At 40.6% G+C, this 19,879-nt stretch overlaps 1 protein-coding gene across 2 annotated transcripts in view; it reads right to left on the bottom strand.

Moving 5' to 3' along the window:
* USP40 (ubiquitin specific peptidase 40) overlaps positions 1 to 19,879 on the bottom strand; it is a 3,368,940-nt gene that overhangs the window by 1,572,765 nt on the left and 1,776,296 nt on the right. For both annotated transcript variants that reach the window (XM_044075047.1, XM_044075048.1), the window contains one exon: positions 16,157 to 16,227. In XM_044075047.1, the coding sequence (XP_043930982.1) occupies positions 16,157 to 16,227 (71 nt within the window). The remainder of the gene's footprint in view (positions 1 to 16,156; positions 16,228 to 19,879) is intronic.

Below are 19,879 nucleotides of genomic sequence, written 5' to 3'. Positions count from 1 at the left end.
GGTTGTCAATTTTCATTCTATACTCAACCTGTGGGACAAAGTCCCCAGCTACCTTTGACCCTGAGTGAGCTCAAAGAAAGGATATTTCTGAGCACAATTGAACCAAATGATGCTCTTCCCCTGGAGAGCAGATCCAATTTGTAATGAGTAATGAAAGTATGGGGAGTATCCTAAGTCACTGCTACACAAATATCATCCATAGAGTCTTTAGACTGGAAGACAGTTGACGTTGCTACAGCTCTAGTTGAATGTGCTTTCAAAGGTTTAGATAAAGCAATACCCAATTTGCTGTAGATGAAAGAAATGCAATCTGTTAGCCATCTAGCCAATGTCACTTTGCCCACAGGATTTCTTAGTTTTGTATTTGCATAAGAGATAAATAGCTGGTCAGATTCTCTGATATCTTTTATTTTGGCAAGATAAAATTATAACAGTCTATAAACACCTAATAAGTGTACACAATATTCCTCTTTATTAGTAAATTTGGGGAAGAAAACTGGCAAGTTAATAGTTTGATTAATACTGACTTCTGAAACCACCTTTGGTATTAAAGAGGGATCGGTTCTTATAGCAACCGCATCTTTGTGAAAAAACAAATATGGTGGTTTACAAGACAAAGCTTGAATTTCTGAAATCCTTCTTGTGGAAGTTACGGCTGCTAAGAAAATTGTGATCTTAAGTTTCTGTCCTGGAAAACTATCTGCTGCCGGTTCAAAAAGAGATTGTATGATTGCTGGCAACACAAAGTTCAGGTCCCAAGGAGGGGTTGGATCTTGTAAGAAAGCTTCAATGGAAGACGATCTCTCGAAAAAAGCTTTACACAGTTTACGAGAAGCAAGTGATGAGTCTTTAAATCCAATATGAAAATTGGATATAGGTGCTAATTGAACGTAAATAGTAAAAGACAAAACCCCTTCACTGAATAGTGAAGCTAAAAATTCCAGAACCTTATGACTATGTGCTGAAAAAGGGTCAATATTATTTTGACATGCCCAAAAGACAAACTTTTTCCATTTACTGTTGTAAAGTTTATGCATAGATGGTTTGTGAGAGGCCAAAAGTATGTCAGACAGGTGAAGAGAGCATATATTGTCTGGCTATTAATGGAATTGGAGAAACCAAGCTTGAAGTTCGATATGTCCGGGTGGATCATGCCTGTCAGATGGGACAGGAGATCGAGATCCTGAACTGGGTCCAGAATCCAAAAACAGTGAATTAGATGAGGTCAAAGGAAGGGGAACCAAATCTGTCGAGGTCAATAAGGTGCAATGCGGATTACCTTGCTCTTCAACCTGATTGCTTTCTGTAGGAACTTGGGAATTACAGGAATCAGAAGCAAGGCATAAAGAATACCAGAGTGCCAGTTGTAGTCAACAGCATCCCTTGGTGATTCCTTCGAAGAGGGGATTATGGCAAATAGTTGCTGCACTTGTTTAGGGAAGAGGTGAAGAGATCACAGCAAGGCTGGTTCCACTGATGGAATATTCTCTCAGTCACTTTTGGATTGAGGAAACACTCATGAGGCAGGAAAATATATCTGCTCAGTTTGTCTATAACATCGGACTTCGCCAGAATGTGCACTGCTATGAGAAAGTGGTTGGATGAGCTTGCCCACTGCCACACTCAGAGCTTCTTGACACAAGGGATAGGACCTGGTTCCTCCTTGCTTGCTGAGGTGCCAAACTACTGACATGTTGTCTGTTTAAATCGCAACTGTCCTTGAAGGGAGAGCATCCTGGAAGGCTTGCAATGCTAAACCTGCTCTCATCTCCAAGACATTGATATGCAAGTTGGCCTCTATGGGAGGTGAAGTGCCTTGAACAGTTTTCCCAAGATAATGACCCACCACCATAATTGGGAAGCGTCGTGGTCCCTGTGGTCTTGGGTTGAGAGGGGGTGAAAGGATGGCTTTCTAAAATTTGGTCTGACTGAATCCACCATTTCAGATCTCTCTTGCAAATGCTGGTGATTGCAATCAAAGTTGACATTGGTTGGTATAGTACTGACCATTGTGTTGCAAGCAGCCATTGTAAAATTCGCATGTGAAATTTGGCTAAGGGAACTAGAGTTGTAGCTGCTGCCACAGATCCCACTGCCTGTAGAATTAGCCATGTATAGAGTTTTTTGCTGCTGATTATCTTCAAGACTTGTGCCCTGATTTTCTGTGGTCTTTGCGAGGGAGGAGAGGCTACTGTTGTCTTTGTGTTCAGGATGGTTCCTATGAGTTGGTTCGAGGTGAGATTTCTTGTAGTTTATAGTTATCCCCGGGTAGGAACATGTCTGGAGAACCTGCTCTCTTGCCTCTAACAACTGATGCCTGGTCAAAGCAGTAATGAGCCAGTCTAAGTACGGAAACACCTGGAATCTCAGCAGTCTCAACTGAGCTTCTACTACTGCCATGCACTTGGTGAGCACCTTGTGTGCTGTGGTAAGACCAAAGGGCAAAACTCTGAATTGATAGTGACTAGCTCCCCTCCGGAAAAGGAGAAACACTATGGATCGCCTGTTCATCTTTATATGATAGTACGCATCCTGAAGGTCTGTTGGGCACATCCAATCATGTTCCAAAAACAGAAGAAGGGACTGAACCGTGACCATCCAGAACATTGTCAAACTGACTTGTTCAAAACACTGAGATCCAAAATTGGTATCCAGTCCCTTGTCTTTTTTGGCATTAAAAAGAATCATGAATAAGTTATGGATTTAATCTGGTCTGGCAGGACTTTCTGGATGACTCTCTTCCCTAGCAGTTCTTGAATTTGTAGTACTGCTTGTTCCCTCGGATCAGGTGGGACAACAGGGATTCTTTTACAAATGGGGGGTGGTGGAAGGGAAAATGGTATAATACAATCTCTGGAAATGATCCTCTGCACCCAGGTATCTGATGTTATGTCTAGCCAGGCTCTCTCGTGTACAGATAGTCAACCCAAAATGCCTCCAAAGGAAGACAATCGGGCATCCTTTCAGGAGCGCTCAAAGGGTTTAACAAAGAAAGAATCGCTGTACCCTTGGTTTTGCGGGCCTCCAGTGCCATGAGGGCAGTGCCTACCACTGAAGCTCCCCCCTCTGCCCCTGGGCTACTACCTCCACGTGCATCTTGAAAATACACTTGGGACTTTTTGAACGACATCTTCCCACTACTATGCTGATTCCTTGAAAAGGATCTTTAAGAGTAGAAAAACCTATGCCCATGGCAGACAGGGTCTTTCCATATTTATCACACCTGGACAAAGTTTCTTTAACTTTAGGGCCAAATAAGGACATGCTGTCAAAGGGAACACTGACAAATAAAACTTGAAGGGCTCCACAAAATCACAGAAGCGCATCCAGGAATGTCTCCTAATGGCAACACCTGAACCTGCTGCTCTTGTCATCCCTCTGGCTGTATGAAAAATTAGCCTCATGGACAAGTTGGATACTGACTGTAGGGTAGCCAACTGAAAAGCAACAGATTCCTGAACCTCTTTAGAGATGGATCCTGAAATGGTATCTGAAAGCTCTTTAATCAGATCCCCCTGCAGTCTGGTGAAGTATGCCAAGAAATTCATGGATCGTAACACAAAGGTTGCTGAAACATAAACCTGTTTCCCAAACCTATCCATCACCTGAGACTCCTTGTTGGGTGGATGAATAAACGTCTCCAAGGAATGGGTTCAATGATGTCAGAGGCCTTCCAGCCCTGCCGAGAGATCAACTCAATGAGCTCAGTGGTGGGCGGAGTTACCTAGGAGGTAGACAGGTGGGTACCAAAAGCCTGCAGGTACACTAACTCCTCAGACAAAGGATTGCTGGACTTCCAGTCACCTCTCTGTTTTAAGATTTCCAGGATGTCTCTAAAGGAGACAACATCAGGAGGTGATCTTGTGGATCCTTCACTCTCATCAAAGTCCGTGTTTTCTGTGAAAGGCTCCTCTGCAGAATCCCAGTGCTTCCTCCTGCACTTCTTCTTAGAGACCTCCTCAGTGGGATGATCTGGGGAAGTACCAGAAGAAGAGAGTATTCTCTTTTGGGACTCCTGAGGTTTTGGTACTCGCTGTCCTTGTGGAGGCAATGGTTGAGACTCTGTACGTAGGCGTGACAGGGATGTGTGTTCCAAGTAGGAAGGGGCTGACAGACTAACTGCTACAGTCACAGCTTTCTCCATAGCCTCGAAAGCTGATCCACTCAGAGAAAGGAGGGACCCCAGATCTGAAATCGTGGCCTGGGAACTGAAATCACCTCCCACTCCAAAGAGATCCCTCTTGAAGTAGAAGCCAGAGCCGGGCTACTCAATGCTGAAGCTCCAAGTTGCCAAGAAGGCTCCAAAAACATAGGAGTCGACTCTAGCCCCTAGGAGCCAACAGGATAGATACAGCCCTGAAAGGTCTCCAGTTCCAAATGAACTGAAAAGCTCAGAGTGATAATCTGTTCCAAAGATAAGGATATCTTTGGATCTGATGCAGACGGCACCAGATAGCTTGGAACCATAGTCGCTAAGCCTTCAAGTAAAGTTAGAGGAGGAAGAAAAGGGGAATAGTTGAAGAATGGATTCCTTGACCTTTCAGGGTATAAACAGAGGTGGATCCTGACATACCTTGTGCCCAAAGGATTTTTCTCACAGTCTCTCCACATAGTCTTCTTTTAGACTTTTAGAGGAACAGGCTGACATCACAAATGGTGATTTAGGCCTCTCTAAAAACGGTGATGGAAGTCTCTCTGGAAAAGGATCAATAGAGGGTGAACAAGTTGTTCCCGGAAGAAGAATTTTCATTGAATCCTGTAACTGCAGTGTCCGATCAGATGATCTCGGCACCGAAACATGTCTTTTGTCTTCTATTTTCAGAGTCGAAAGGGTTGCTTCTGACAACGGACTTAATTCTGTTCTCGGGTCTGATACATCAGTTGGAGCCCAGGTTTTTGCCATTTTTGAAGTCTATTCTGATGGACAGGATGGAACCAATGATTTCGATTTTTTTGCTGTTGGAATTGAAGGAGATATCAGAACTAAAGCATTTCTTTTCTTAGCCTTCTCCAAAAGCCTGGAGGAGGAAGAAGAGGAAGAGCTAGGAAGGTCAGATTTGCCCTTTAACTTTTCAGAAGTTCCAGATATAGCTTCACCAAAGGAAGATGGAATTAAGCCTTTCAAGATCAATTTACTTTTTCTCATAACAAGAGCTCTGTGACTAAAGGAATGGCAGATGGAACAGTCTTCCTGAAGATGGAGAGGTCCAAAACAGTGTACACGAAGATAATTTAAGTCAGAGTAAGGGATTTTATGACCACACTTCTCACAGCGTCTAAACCCAGCTGGGCCTGGGCCTTACACACACACACACACACACACACACACACACACACACACACACACATATACACACACACACCAACAAGAAGATGCAACAGAAAAGGGGTAAATAGGAATCTAAAACTTTTTTTGTGTTTTGAGGGACTAAAAGGAAACAGAAAAGGAGTTACCAACTATGATAATTATCAGACTACACCAACATGTTAGAAAGAGAATACTAGCAATAGTATTCAAAGACTATCTAATGTAAGAAAGCTGCAAAGACAGGTTTTAAACAGAAAATGGATAGGGACTTAGTTCAACATTAAGAAAGGAATAAAAGTTCAACATTAAGAAATGAATAAAAGATTTTTAACAAGTTTTCTAAAAGTTTTCAGGGAAATATCAAAAAATGTACAACTTATCTACTTGAGAGCACTGGAAATCACATCTAACTCAAAGTGGCAAATGAGATCTGAGGTAACTGGGATAGGTGCATTGTGGGTAAGGGATAAGCTCAAGAGTTCTTTTGGTTACCATGAGCTATGGTCATGGCCAAGTCAGTTTCAAGGATATAATGAAAATTTACAACATCAGATCTTTTGTGTCTGTCATTCATTCCTCAACTGATGGGGCAGAGTACCCAGCTAGATAAACATGGGTGGTCCTCATGGAAGGATATTCCAGAGTACAGCAAAGCCAAATGCTTCTCTATTCCTGGACAGCAAATTTAACTTGTAATAAGCAATAAAAATATGAGCATTGGATCAAGTAGCAGCAGCACAAATGTTATCTATAGATGTTCTTGTCCAAAAAGCAGTTGAAGTGGCTACAGACCTTTGTAGCATGTGCTTTGGGGGCTTAGGCAAAGATAATCCTCTTTTTTTTTGTAAACAAAGGATATATGATCCATCATCCATTTAGCTAGAGTCACTTTAGATACTGCTTTTCCCAATTTGTTCCTGGAAAAAGGTACAAATAATTGGTCAGTCTTCCTGAAATCTTTGGATCTCTGAAAAATAAAATCTAAGCTGTTGTACCTCCAAAAGATGTAGCATGTATTCACCCTTGTTTGACAATTTTGGAAAGAATACAGGTAGACTGATAGCATGATTAATGTTTGAGTCTGAAGCCACTTTAGGGAAAAGATGGATTTGTACCTACTGAAATCCTATCCTTATGAAAAATCAAGTAGGGAGCTCTGAAAGAAAGGGCCTGGAGTTCTGATACTTGCCTAGTAGAAGTGATAGTAAACAGAAAAATAATTTTCCAGGAAAAGAATTTAAGGTCCATCTTTGATAATGGTTCAAATAGAGAATGAGTCAGAGCTAGTAGCATGGCAGACAAATCCCATGGAGGAGTAGGGTCCTTGACTGGAGGTTTGAGTAGAAAGGTGCCTTTAAGGAAAGCTTTGCACAACTTTGAAGAAGCCAAAGAGGACTGATTTTCACCTTCATGAAAATTAGAAATGTCTGTCAACTAAGTGATAGTTGAATAACTTGCTCATTTGTTAAAAATGGAGCCTAGAAATTCAAAAAAATAGAGAAATTGGGGCATAGAACGGATCTAGGTCTCACTGGAGGACCCATCTCTTCTATTTAATTTTGTAATTTTTCCAAGTAGAGACCTTTTGAGAAGATAAGAGAATACAGCAGACTGGGGAGGAAAGCCTAGACTGACTAGCCATCAGAGGAAGTGGAGAAACTACGCAGTCAACTTAAATCCATTGATATCCAGATGTTTCATTCTTGTCAGCTGAGACAGGAGGTCTGGACTTGGGTCTAGTATCCAAGGAGGACACAGGGAGGAAAACCACACCTGACTAAGCCAAAAAGGTGCAAGGAGTATAGCCATGCTATTCAACCAGAATGTTTTCTGCAGAAATTTGGAGAATAGAGGTAATGGAAGATAAGCACACAGGAGACCAGAGGGCCAATCATGGTCTACAGCATCTCTCGGTAACTCCCCCCAGTGGAGGGATCAGGACAAAAAACCTACTACACTTGTTGTGGGGAGAAGTGATGAGATCTCTGCATGGCTGACCCCATCGATGGAAAATCCTCTCCACAGCTTTGATATTGACAGAACACTCATGAAGCAACAGACCGATTCTGCTTAATTTGCCTGGCATGTGAATTGCTATGAGACAGCGGCTGGAAGAGATTGCCCATGGTTACACACACATTGCTTCTCAACATAACAGATAAGATGTGCCCCCCCAAGTTTATGGACCAAATTACAGACATTGTTCATTTGAACTGCAATCATCCTGGAGAGGAGAGCATCTAGAAGGGCCTGCAGTGCTAGAAGGACCGCTTTCATTTCCAGGACATTGATGTGTGAATTGGCCTGTTCTGGGGGCTACATACCTTGGACTGTCCTTTCCAAGAAATCCCCTACCCCACCCCAGTTGGGAGGCGTCCTTGGTCACTGTGGCTACCAGTAGAGGAAAACCAATGGACAGCCCTGAGAAACTTCATCTGAAGAGATCCACCAAAAAAGGTGTCCCTTGCAAACTTATGTGATCCTGACTGGAATGTACAAGGGCTGCTGAAGAACAGACCACTGTATTGACAGAGTCTACTGCACAATCCACATATGAAATCTGGCTAATGAAACCAGCATTACTGCTGTTGCCACTGACCCTAAGGTTTGCACGACTAGTCGTGCTGGAACAGAAGAATGCAAAATCCTGTCCATGACCTGGGATCTGAGTGTCTGGAATCTTGTTGGAGGAAGTGATGCTATCCGACTCAGTGTGTCTATACAAGCACCTATGAACTCCAGATTCTGAGCAGGGGTAAGCTGCGACTTGTTGTAGTTGGCTGTGATGCCCAGATGGTAACAAAACTGGAGCAAGTAGTCCCTTGCTTCCACAAGTAGATGACTGGTACGAGCAGCAGAGCCAGTTATCTAGACACGGAAACACCTGGAATCCCAGCAGTCTTAAGTGAGCCGATACCACTGCTATGCATTTGCTGAATACCCTGAAGGCTGCGGTGAGGTCAAAGGGCAGTGCTCTGAACTGATAATGACTGGCTCACAGCCAGAAGTACAGATATCTCCTGGAGCACCTATTCATTCTGAAGAGCTATCAAGCACATCCAACTGTCCTTCACAGCAGAGGCAGGGGGCAAAATGGACTGAACCGTGACCATCTGGAACTTTGAATATTTCACATACTGGTTTAGCTTGCTGAAATCCAGGATGGGCCTTAAGTCCCCTGTCTTTGTCTGACACTAAAAAGAATCCTGAGTAGGTTCTGAATCCTAACAGTCTGGGACAGACTTTTTTTTTTTTTTTTTTTTTTTTTTAATTTCCAAGGCTGCTGCTTACTTCTGATTTGGTGGTACATCTGGGCTTTTTTTTTTCATTTTCATAGCGGGGATTTGGAAAAATGGTATGAAATAACATCTGGACATGACCCTCTGCACCCAAGTATCTCTTGTGATGGATTCCCAGGCTTCTGAGTGTAGGGACAAGTGCCACCCAACTGCCTCCACAGTGCAGCAGCCAGGCAACCTTTCAGAAGTCCTAGTAGGATTTATTTCAGAAGGTATCCATAAAACACTGGTTCTGCGGGCCACTTATGCCACGAGGGTAGTGTCTTCCATTAGAATTCCTGCCTCTGCCTGGTCTTCTCATGAGTCTTGGAAAGGCCCTTAGGACTTGTGAAACCACATATTTTTATCGCCTTGTTGATTACAAGAGAAGGATCTCTGAGGGCGTAGATAAACAGATCCCAATGGCAGACAAGGTCTTCTATCTTGGTCACATCTGGAGAGTGTTTTCTTCACTTTGGGCCAAACAAGGATGATCCATTAAAGGTAGCAATAAATACAAAGACTTGAAGGGCTCCACACACAGGTGCATCCAGGCATGTCTCCTTATGGCTATGCCCAAATCTGCTGCCCTTGAGGTACCTTCAGCAGTTTGAGATATCAGCCTGATGGACATGTTTGAAATTTTGATAGTTAGTTTTGAAGCTTTATTTTGGTACTCCACAGACAGAGACATGGAAAGAGATTTGGAGAGCTCCTTGTTCAAATCTCTTTGTATCCTGGTAATGTGCACCTGATAATTCAGCGACCACAGGGCAAATGTTGCTGAGGCATAAACTCACTTGCCAAATCTATCCAAGACCCTAGACTCCCTGTTACGGGAATGGACACATGAGTTCTGCTCCGCGAGCTCCTTTTCAGTGGCTGTCTCCATGACCATGCTATCTACAGGGACTCCCTTGGTCCAGTGGGCTCTGTCCTTTGGGGGATCTAAAACTTATCTGGTCATCTAGAGATAGGCTCCATGGTTTCCAGCTCCTTCCGTCCTTGGTATGACACTAGGTCTATCAACTCATCAGTAGGTGGAACCACCCAAGATATAGCTAGGCCAGACCCGAAGCCTCCAGAAACACTGATTCTTCTTGGGAAGGGGGTTAAGAAGACCATCCACCTTTCCACTTGAGAAGTTCCAGGATCTCTGGAAAGGAGAGATCTCTCCGAGTAGAACTAGCCTCACCTTCACTGAAGTTGATGTCTTCAGTTAGACATTCCTTGGGAGAATCTAGATGTCTCCTTTTATATGTCGTCTTCCTAGGGATGAATCCACAAAACCACACAAGTGAGGCCAAGTGCACAGACTAAACCAACAATCCAAATTGAATAAAAAAAGTCCAGCATAACCAGAGAGGATTAAATTTCTTTTTAAAAAGTGGCTGACCCAAATACAACAGACCAGTTTTGGCTTTAAGTAGCCTTCATCAGTGTTAATGCTTGAAAAAACACACAATGTTTAAATAATACATTCTAAATTGCTGCTGTCCCCCTACTGGTGCATACCAAATCAATTATATTCATTCAGGCCAGGTTTAATGAGAGCTCCCAACCTTACTATCCAGCCTGATTCTTTTTCATTGAGTTTGCTATGCCACCCGGACTTGCACATTCTTTTCCCCTGAATTTTGTCTATAATAGTAAATTGGAATTTTGCAGCATGGTGGGTTAAGGTATGTTTGTAAAGGGCATTCGTAAGCCTTTTGTTCCTTATGTCACTTAGATGTTCACTAATCCTGAATCTTAATGGACGTGAAGTTTGCCCGACATAGAAGGCGGAACAAAAGCATCTAGCTAGATAAATAACCCAATCACTACTGTAATTGCCCATAGTATTAATCGTGTATATTTTTGAGGTGTTGCTGCTGGTAAACTCCTTAGTTTTACACATGTGTGCACATGCACTACAATGTCCAGAGGGATCACTGGCAGTCAACCTGTCTCCAAATAAGGTAGTTTGGTGAAAGTTGGTGTTGGACCCCTTCTTGTAATAAGTGAGATAGGAGCTGATTATCCTTCCCCAATGATAAGAGTATAGACACTGAGGGGGGAGAATATTAGCCAGTCGTTCACTGGCCAATAAAATATTCCAATGGTTGTTAATAATATCTCGAAATTCATTTGTGTTACGACCATAGGTGGTAACCAAACAAATATTCTGGGATGTATTTTCATTCAATTTGTCAATCTTTGGTCGATATTGTAATAGATTCTCACGATCAGATCTAGTGGCATGCATACTAGCACCATATATGGTCCCCATCTGATAACCCCTATTGAGGAATCTATTAAATAGATCCTTTTTACCTGAATTGTAAGCTTGATTAGTGGAGCAGATACGTTTAATACGCAAAAATTGTGATTTTGGTATATTGCGAATGATATGGGGTGGATGGTGACTGGTGGCGTGAAGCAATGTGTTGAATTGTGGAAATTTTCTAAAAGTTTCTGGTGGCGTAAAGCAATGTATTGAATTGTGGAAATTTTCTAAAAGTTTCTGTTTGCAATGTGTTATCCAAATCCCTACTTATCAACACATCCAAGAATGTGAACTTATTCCTATCCCAATTCAAAGTAAAATGGATGCCCCATTTATTCTCATTTAGGTAGTCAACAAACTCCAGTAAATAAGAGGTATCTCCTTTCCATACCAACCAGAAATAGTCTAAAAAGTGACGCCAGATGTCCATATTGTCCAGAAATAAATTATGGGACTCATCATAAATTAACTGCTCCTCTATGTAACCAATTAACAGGTCTGCATAAATGGGAGCAAAGGATGCTCCCATTGCAGTGCCTCTGACTTGCCAATAGCATTCATTCTGAAAATAAAAAACATTTTTAGTTAGAACATGTTCTGTAAGGCAGGTTAACAAAGTGTTAAAACCTGATGGACAGAGGTTTGCTTTATCTAACCAATACTGTATGGCTTCTAAGCCTGACCAGTGTGGTATGTTCGTATAAAGGGCTGTCACATCCAGGGTACATAGTAACCAATTTGATTCGAGTTGAGTGTCCCCAATGATTTGCAAAAATTGGGTTGTGTCCTTAAGACAGGACCTGACTTGTGATGATAAAGGCTGTAGATATTTTCTGAGGAATGCTGACAATGGTTCTGTTAGAGATCCCTTACCCGAAACTATCAGTCTAACTGGTGGTTCCTTAGTATCTTTATGTATTTTAGGTAATAAATAAAAGTATTGTGGTATGGGATCAGGGACCATAAGATAATATTTAGTTTCCTGTGTAATAATTTTTGTCTTCCTAGGGACCTCATTAGCAGGATGGTCTGGTGAGGTATCAGAAGTGATATGAGGAAGGACTGACTGAAGGCTTGATTGAGTTAGCTGTCCCAGTAGTACAGACCTGAGAGGCACAGAACTAAAATTAGACAACGGGAGACAAGTAGGATCCAAGAGGGGTAAGACTGCCCTCTCTTTCAGTAAACAGAAGGCTCGCTCCACTACCCTCAAAGGCAGAAGATCCAGAGGAAAAAGCAGCCTGCCATACCGGAGCTGAAGCCACATGTGTTGCTGCACCACGAAACCAAACAGACCCCCTGTCTCAAGGAAGGAGTCAGACCCAAGCTGTCTAATGCCAAGGCTCCAAGAGGCAAGGACAGCTCCGACAGCCTCAGAGTCGACCTTAACGCCCCAGAGCCCATGCTGATACTTTGGCTCCAAGAGTTGTCTTGCTCTGAAAGGGTAGGAACCCGGTGACTCAGAAACATGGTTGGAGTAGAAGAATTACCTGTTTTCAGACCTGACAAGGACACACTCAACGATCTTGGATATGAAGGCTCAAACCACAGGTAAAACTGGAAAAGAAGACATCATCAGTTGTGGCTAAGTAGGCCCATGGGTCTGATGGAAGACAGAGCTGGGATCACCCCCACCACCTGGATCTTGGCTCTGAGGAACTTCATCATTCTATCCACCTCTCCTTTGGATAGATTCCTGGGGGACCTAAGGGAGGAGCTGGACGAAGGTGGTCTGGAGAGTCTACCTGGCATTTCCTGTAGGAAAGGGGAATGGAGCCAAGGAGATATCAGCTCCAGTGTGAAGCGGGGAGTCCGGGTCCAAGTTCACCTAGTACTGGATGAACTAGGATCCAAAGTCATTAAATCTAATTGTTTTGAGATTTTGGTTGCAAGCTTGATTATCAGAGCTGATCTGGGAGAATGGTCAGGGGACCGCTTCCTGGAGTCTTTCTCCTTGGCTGCAGAGTCAGGCTTCCTGTTATCAGACTTCTTATTGGGGTTTGAGCCACAGAAGACAAAGAGGAGAAGGAAGAAGCAACAGACCCCCTCAAGACAAGTTTATTCCTCCTATCACTCAATGCCCTGGAATACAACCCAGTAAAAACAGGGCATTGGGTGTCCAAATGGGCAGCACCCAAGCAGTAAATGCACTCCCTGTGGACATCAGGGGATCCCACAGGAAGTGAAGTTTTTGAAGCCAGTAAGCTTGTTGGACATCTTGCTGAATGCCAAACACAGGAAAAAAAAAAGAAAGTAACTTTTTTTTTTAAATAAACAGAAAACATAAGGTACCAACAGTGGTACTGGAGAATACCCTGTAATACATAGGAAAGGTAAGCAAAAGAAGAGGAGGAAAAGGGACCGACATTGGCATTTAGAAGATTACCCTGAAATGGGCAGGAAGGCCCAGCTTGAAAGTGAGAGTACTAATGCAGAGAAACACAAAGAACTATAAGAAAGGTTAAGGGAAGAAGGGTAATGGATATCAGTTGAAAAAAGCAAGAAAAAGTCATGGTATGTGATGAAAAAAAAACACCTAGTTTTCACCCTGCAGCTCAAGAGCAGAAGATCTGCATCTAAACGATATGGCAGTAAATGAGATCTGTGGTACGCTAGGACAGCAGGGCATTGTGTGTAAAGATAGGAGCTCGAGAGATGGATCCATTAATCTGGTAAAAGCAACCGAGCCAGATCCAAGGTCAGATCTGAAACCCATAGGCTGAGGAATGAATGAGAATGACATCATCATATCAGTATTTTAAAAGGAGGAGAAGCACAAATATCCTGGCTGTCATACTTAAAAGATGGTAAAGACCCATCAGATCCAGCTTCATATAGGCCCATTTTCATTCTAAACCATGAATATAAAGTGTTTATGTCTAGAATGGCTAAATGAATGGCAAAGCTGATGCCAAAATTGATAGATATGGATCAGTCTGGTTTTGTGGTGGGAAGGCAAACATTTGACAACATTAATAGAAAAATTATGATCCGAAAGGAAGCACAATGGAAGAAAATACCACTGTTGTTGGTGGGTCTTGATGCAGAATGGAGAAAGCATTTGACAGAGTAAGCTGGGATTTTATGAGTACAGCAATGAAAGCAGTTGCATTCCATGACAAAATTATATGGTTGATTAGTACAATATAGGAGTGACTGAAGGCAAAAATTAAAATGTGAGGGTTCCTCTCTGATAAGTTCTGTTTGAGCTGAGGAACCAGGCAGATGTGTCCTCTTGCCCTTTATCTGCATTAAGATGATCAGACATTTAAGGATATAATTCATATGGTAATCAAAGAAAAATTAAAAATGGATAATTAGCAGGGTATATAAAATACTGCATGATAACTATAGGATTCAATCAGACGAGGTTAGAAAGGATTGCAAAGAGAGTTTGGCTAAGCAATTCACAAAGACACAACGGGATGATGTTGTTGTGTCTTTTGGCTTTTCCTGGTTAGGGGTCGCCACAGTGGAACTCCGGTCTGCTAATGATTGGCAGTAGATTTTTACGTGCCGAGTTGCCAGCCCTGACACACAACCTTCAACGAAGGTACGCCCATTCATGCATGTCTCCACACAGAAGACGCTCTAGCTGAGAATCGAACAGGACAACGTCTTACTGTGGGGCGACAACGCTACCGCAGCACCACCACCGCGACTCCCAAATATGCAACAAGTCTAAAAGATTTAGGATCTTTGCTTGGAAGTGTCTGCATAGATATTTTTTATACTCCAAGCAGACTCCACAGAATTTTTCCTCTGGTAGATTGCAAATGTTAGGGGTGTAATGGGGAAGAAAGAGGTAATTGAGAACATATTTTTTGGAAGTGCAATGTGTTTGGCAGACTTTAAAAATGCCCTACAGACCACTCTGTCAGACATACTGGATGACAAATTGGTGTAACTGAGGAAATTATTTTTCTGAGCTCTGATACAGAATCAGAATTAATGTATTCTTCCCCTGAAATGGAGGGCTGTCTTACAGACTATGGGTAAGCCAGGACACTAAACCCTCAAGACTTTACAACACCTTTATAAATTCTACCTTTGCTTTACTGATTGTACAGAACTTAAAGTACTTAAATAAATCTGATTGTACATATATAGGAACAGCATGTCAAAATTCAGGGTCAAAGCTACAGAGAATCAGCTGCCCAGCACTGTCATTTTAGATGCTGCCCTAAAATCCATCAAGCACTCATCAGGGTGCTCCTAGAAAGAAAACAAGGTGTGGCTACAGTACCCACTGTATACAAGTTTACTCCTGTCTTTGACCTTCCCTCAAAAAAAGCCTACGCTCATCTGTATCAGAATTCTCACCCAACTGGTAAACTCTGATAATGCTAAGGTAGAGGTGCAGTCCAACAATCAACTAACATTATTTTCATGCTAGGTTTGAGAATGAAGTTACAACATAAGTCACAGACTTTCACATCAAATCCACTTCTTAGATATTTTTAGTACGTGATCATGAGCATCAGCAAAAATGTTCCAAGGACTTTTCAATTAGATTTGCCTTAAATGGAAAATAATTAAATAAGGAACAATAAAATGAAGTGCTCCACATTGAATAATGTCAGCAATGAACAAACTCATGCTAAGAATAAACAGGACTGAAGACATACTGCTTCAATGTAAAGGATACTTAATGTACAGCAGGTATTTACTCATTTAAATATAATTAATATGCAAGAATCTGATGTGCTAGAAAGTGTCATGAAGAAGGGTAGCACTAGTGTGAGACATGCAGAAAAGTGATTTTGCCAAAAGAACCAGAACACAAAAAGGGATATTACCCTCATGAATCTATTACAAATGTTAATGGGGGTGTAAAAGTAAAATAAAGCCTCAACACTTATGCAAGGATGGTTTTAAATCTCCTTAATGAGGCAAGATGGTTTGATGATCTAGTTCTTTTAGAAATGCTATTTTGATCTTTCATACTTCTCATAATTTTCAGAAAACCACAAAGATGGAGGGAGACTAGAAACAAACTGTCAGCATGGCTTTCTGGAATTCCTTTCCATTCCACATATTCCCTTGTCAACCATGTGACCTAACTTTCTCTGCCTACTATTTGATGCAAAATTTAAAATGCAAATACACACACACACACACACACTAAAAAGGAAGTGAACACAGAAAAGTCATGTTTGTCATTAAAGAAATAGTTATTACCAGATGTGTATAAAACAGATGAATGTCCAGGGGTATGATAGGTGCATTACTTTAAACCATTTTAAAGAAGAGAGAATATAGCAACATATAATACATATTAACTGTTACTTTGTATTTTACCTCTTTTCCATTCCATACAAATAGATCTGTTCTATCTACAATTCCAAGGCTGTACAGGGACTGTTCTTCACCTAGTAAAAGATGGAAAATGATAACACATACAATATAAACACTGCGCAAATATTAATGACGTTGTGTTTTCTTTCATGCATCTGTCTTTGCATCACACTGTAGCTACTACAAATTACACATAGCTGCAACTATAAACTGACTCTGAGAATGTAGCACCTTACTCAAAGGACTCTTAAATGAGGTCCAAATGAACTAGCTTACTTCTTTTTGTGTCCAGAATCTAGCTATTTTTTTATTGCTCACACAAGTGGAAGCCACACATCTTAGGTGTAACGCTGGTATTTTTTCAGTCTTGCTTAAGGGTAGCTCACATTTTCTATACCCTGAAGTCACTGCAAGAAAACACCAGTACATACAGTGAAAATAACAAGGAATGCATGTGGGAGGCTGTAGGAATTGTGATATCAGGGTCACTGACACTTCACTTGCTGCAGCTGGCCTCCAAGCTAGAAGTTTAAGAATTCTGGGAAAGATGATAACCAGGCAATAAAGAAAATGTTAATGCCAAAGTCTTTGGCATACTCTTCCAGTACCCCCTTAGCAATGGTGAAGGGGAAAGGTAGATATCAACAATCTTAACTTTTGACTTTATAACATTTTAACGCAAATCTTAAGTCTGCAGAGGAAAGGCTTTTGAGGAGCTAGTGCTCACTGCTCTGGTGTTACAGCGGAAGACTCTAAAAACAGCAGTCTCTGGACCTGCTGCTGTGCCACACTGGATTTGGTTGGACATCAACTGTTTTGCCCTTAGAGGTCAGAATGGCGGCACTATGTTGATAGCCTTGCCAAACAATAGGTTTAAATTGCCTGATAGGCTAATCTTTGCTGAGAATGCAGTCAGACTTCAAAGAGCTGGTTTCAGAATTCAGCCATGAACCTGAATCTGGAGGTTTTCCTGGAATGGCTTACCTAAATAAGGTACTGCAACAACCACTCTTTCTACTGCTTACTGGTAGTGCAGCTGAACTTTACACAGAATGTACACTGGCTAGTCCTGCATAACAGATGCATCCTGAAAGCCATCACAGAGTGCAATCACCCTATCACAGACACATGGTTTGAACCAAAGCTTCAGTATGTTGAAGGAAGAATCTAGGTCCAGGATGCCTAAATTGTAAGGGGCTGGAGGAAGTAAAAACTGCTAAAAATAACTGAAAGAAATGGAAAACATGATCTTTGCATCCAGAAGAGGCAATCTCACACATGCACGCGCGCGCGCACACACACACACACACACACACACACATGAAGGTGGAAAACCATCAACTTGAAAGAGGAAAAAATAGCAACTTTGTTGACTAACTACTTGAAACCCTTTTTGTACACAAAGATGTTTGCATAGCAAAAAGAACTGGAAGACAGGATAGACAACGTGTGATGGGAGTGGATGAGGCAGACAAGCAGCCTGACAAAGCTTTACATGCTCAGTGGTCCTAATGTCTACACAACTAACACTTGACAAAGATTATCACATCAGTAAATTTTAGTGGAGTGGTCACCGTAACAGTACATCTTAACATATGGGTTACATCCCACCTACTTGACCTCAACCAGAAAAACAGTTTGTATACATTCAGCAGATGAAAATTATATTCTTCATTATTTTGGTAGTTTGCATAAAAGAATGACAACTAAATAGACAAGTTATAAGACACTGCTGATATCACTTCGGGCTTGAAGCAAGGGTTATCTTGCTTACAACTTTTTCATTACTGAAAGCTAAGTAATGTGATTTTTATGAATATTTGTACCTCAGATTTGACATGGGAGATATTAATTCAGTAGTAGGAAAACAGAATTTACATATTATTCCTTAAGGTGCAATACCTGTGCTAGACTGGCTAGAAATTTTATTTGCTATGAGCGTGCATATTTAATTGAAAGCTATGACACAAATTCAATAACTCAGATCATGCATAGATAATATCTAACATAAAGAAGCAGAGTAGTGATGCAAAAAATTAGACAATTCCTGCTGAACATATTCTTGATGAGGTGTCAAACTAAGGCCCCATCTGCTTGAACTGATGGTAGTTCAGGTGGATGTAAAATATCCCATGGCACCATTCAAAAAAGTAGGGTCTTTTTTTATATACAAAATAATTCCCACTTTCAAATATTTACATAAGTACAAATATATAAATATACAAATTTGTTTACTCATCTGATTTCCTTTACATTCATGCTAAATTTGCATCCCTATTAGACCCCCAACTCCTTTTTCTACAGCCATCTGATTTTACTTCATATTGTTGCTAAAATCCATTTACCATTAAACCTAATTTCATTTATTCTTTCATTCCATGTAACCCATATAATATAAAATAATCTTTTATCTATTCTTTTAATATATTCTTTACTTCTATTCTTATAATATACATATGTAATCATATCCATGTTTATTTTATCCATTTATTTTATATCTTCAAAACACCTTTTTTACACAGTTTCCCCATAACTTTTTTTACTGTTTTAAATTTCAAAAAAACATGTTCAGTCGTTTCTTCTTTTTGACAATGTAAACATATTCTATCACATTTCTTTTTATACGGCATATTTCCTTTTACTGGAAATTTATCTACTACTAGTTTCCAAAAAAATCTTAGCATCTTACTTTCTGACTACAAGATTTGCTTATTATTTTTATAGCCTAAACTTTGCCATCTGTAAGATTTTTCCATGGTTTTACAAAGTAATGTTTTATCATTACATTCTATTTTTTTCTATATCATCAATTTTTATTTTCCACAAAAATATTTTTCTGGGTGACATTTTATTATTTATTTATATAATATTTCTCTTTTTTACTGTACCCCCCAAATTTATCATACTTCTATTTATACAGTTTTACTACTAATCACTCATCTTTTTCATTTATCCACTTTAACACTTTGTACATATTTAATGAAGCAGCATATAGCACTAGGTTAATTAACCCTAAACCACCTCCTCCTTTATTTACTTGGCTTAATCTAGAACCAGAGATAAATAACAATATTTGCAATACTTCCTTATCAAACACTGTTTGTAACAAAGACACATTGTAGGTTTTCCCCATCAGTACTGAATTTATCAAATAAGCCTTTTTTTCTGAATGATAATTTATATGTTCTCCAGAAAAGACATGTTTGCCTTATTTCTTCTATTGTTTTTTTCCCATTGAGTTCTAACTTACTTTATTCACAATTTTTTTGCCCAACAAAGAAATTTAATTCAGTGCAAAATATATACCCCCGATCTTTACTACATCACCCAAACCTTTACTTTATTTAAAGGCATCCCTATCATCTCCAGACACTCATTTGTGCAAATTATTTATTTTATCCAAATTGTACTTATTGATTTTTTTTGCAATTATTATGTCATCTGCATATGTTAACAGAACTGGAATTCTTAACCCTTCAGGTGTTACACACCCCGCCTTCTTCATTTCGTAATTTAATTCACAAAATATCACATTCATAACTAATGCAAAAAATATACAACTCATTTGACGCCCTTGCCTTACACTACTCTTCATATGCACCTCTTGGTTAACCAGGTATTTACAAGTACTTTTAACTTTGTTATTACTATACACTGACACACAATTTCCTTTCCCACTTGTATTATATTCTTTCATTATTACCCATAAGATTTCAAGTCCAGTTG

The sequence above is a fragment of the Protopterus annectens genome, chromosome 6.part0 (assembly GCF_019279795.1).
Source record: "Protopterus annectens isolate FY-2018-M chromosome 6.part0, PAN1.0, whole genome shotgun sequence".
NCBI lineage: Eukaryota > Metazoa > Chordata > Ceratodontiformes > Protopteridae > Protopterus > Protopterus annectens.
Note: the sequence above shows the minus strand (reverse complement) of the source record. Positions and strands in the feature narration are given on the sequence as shown.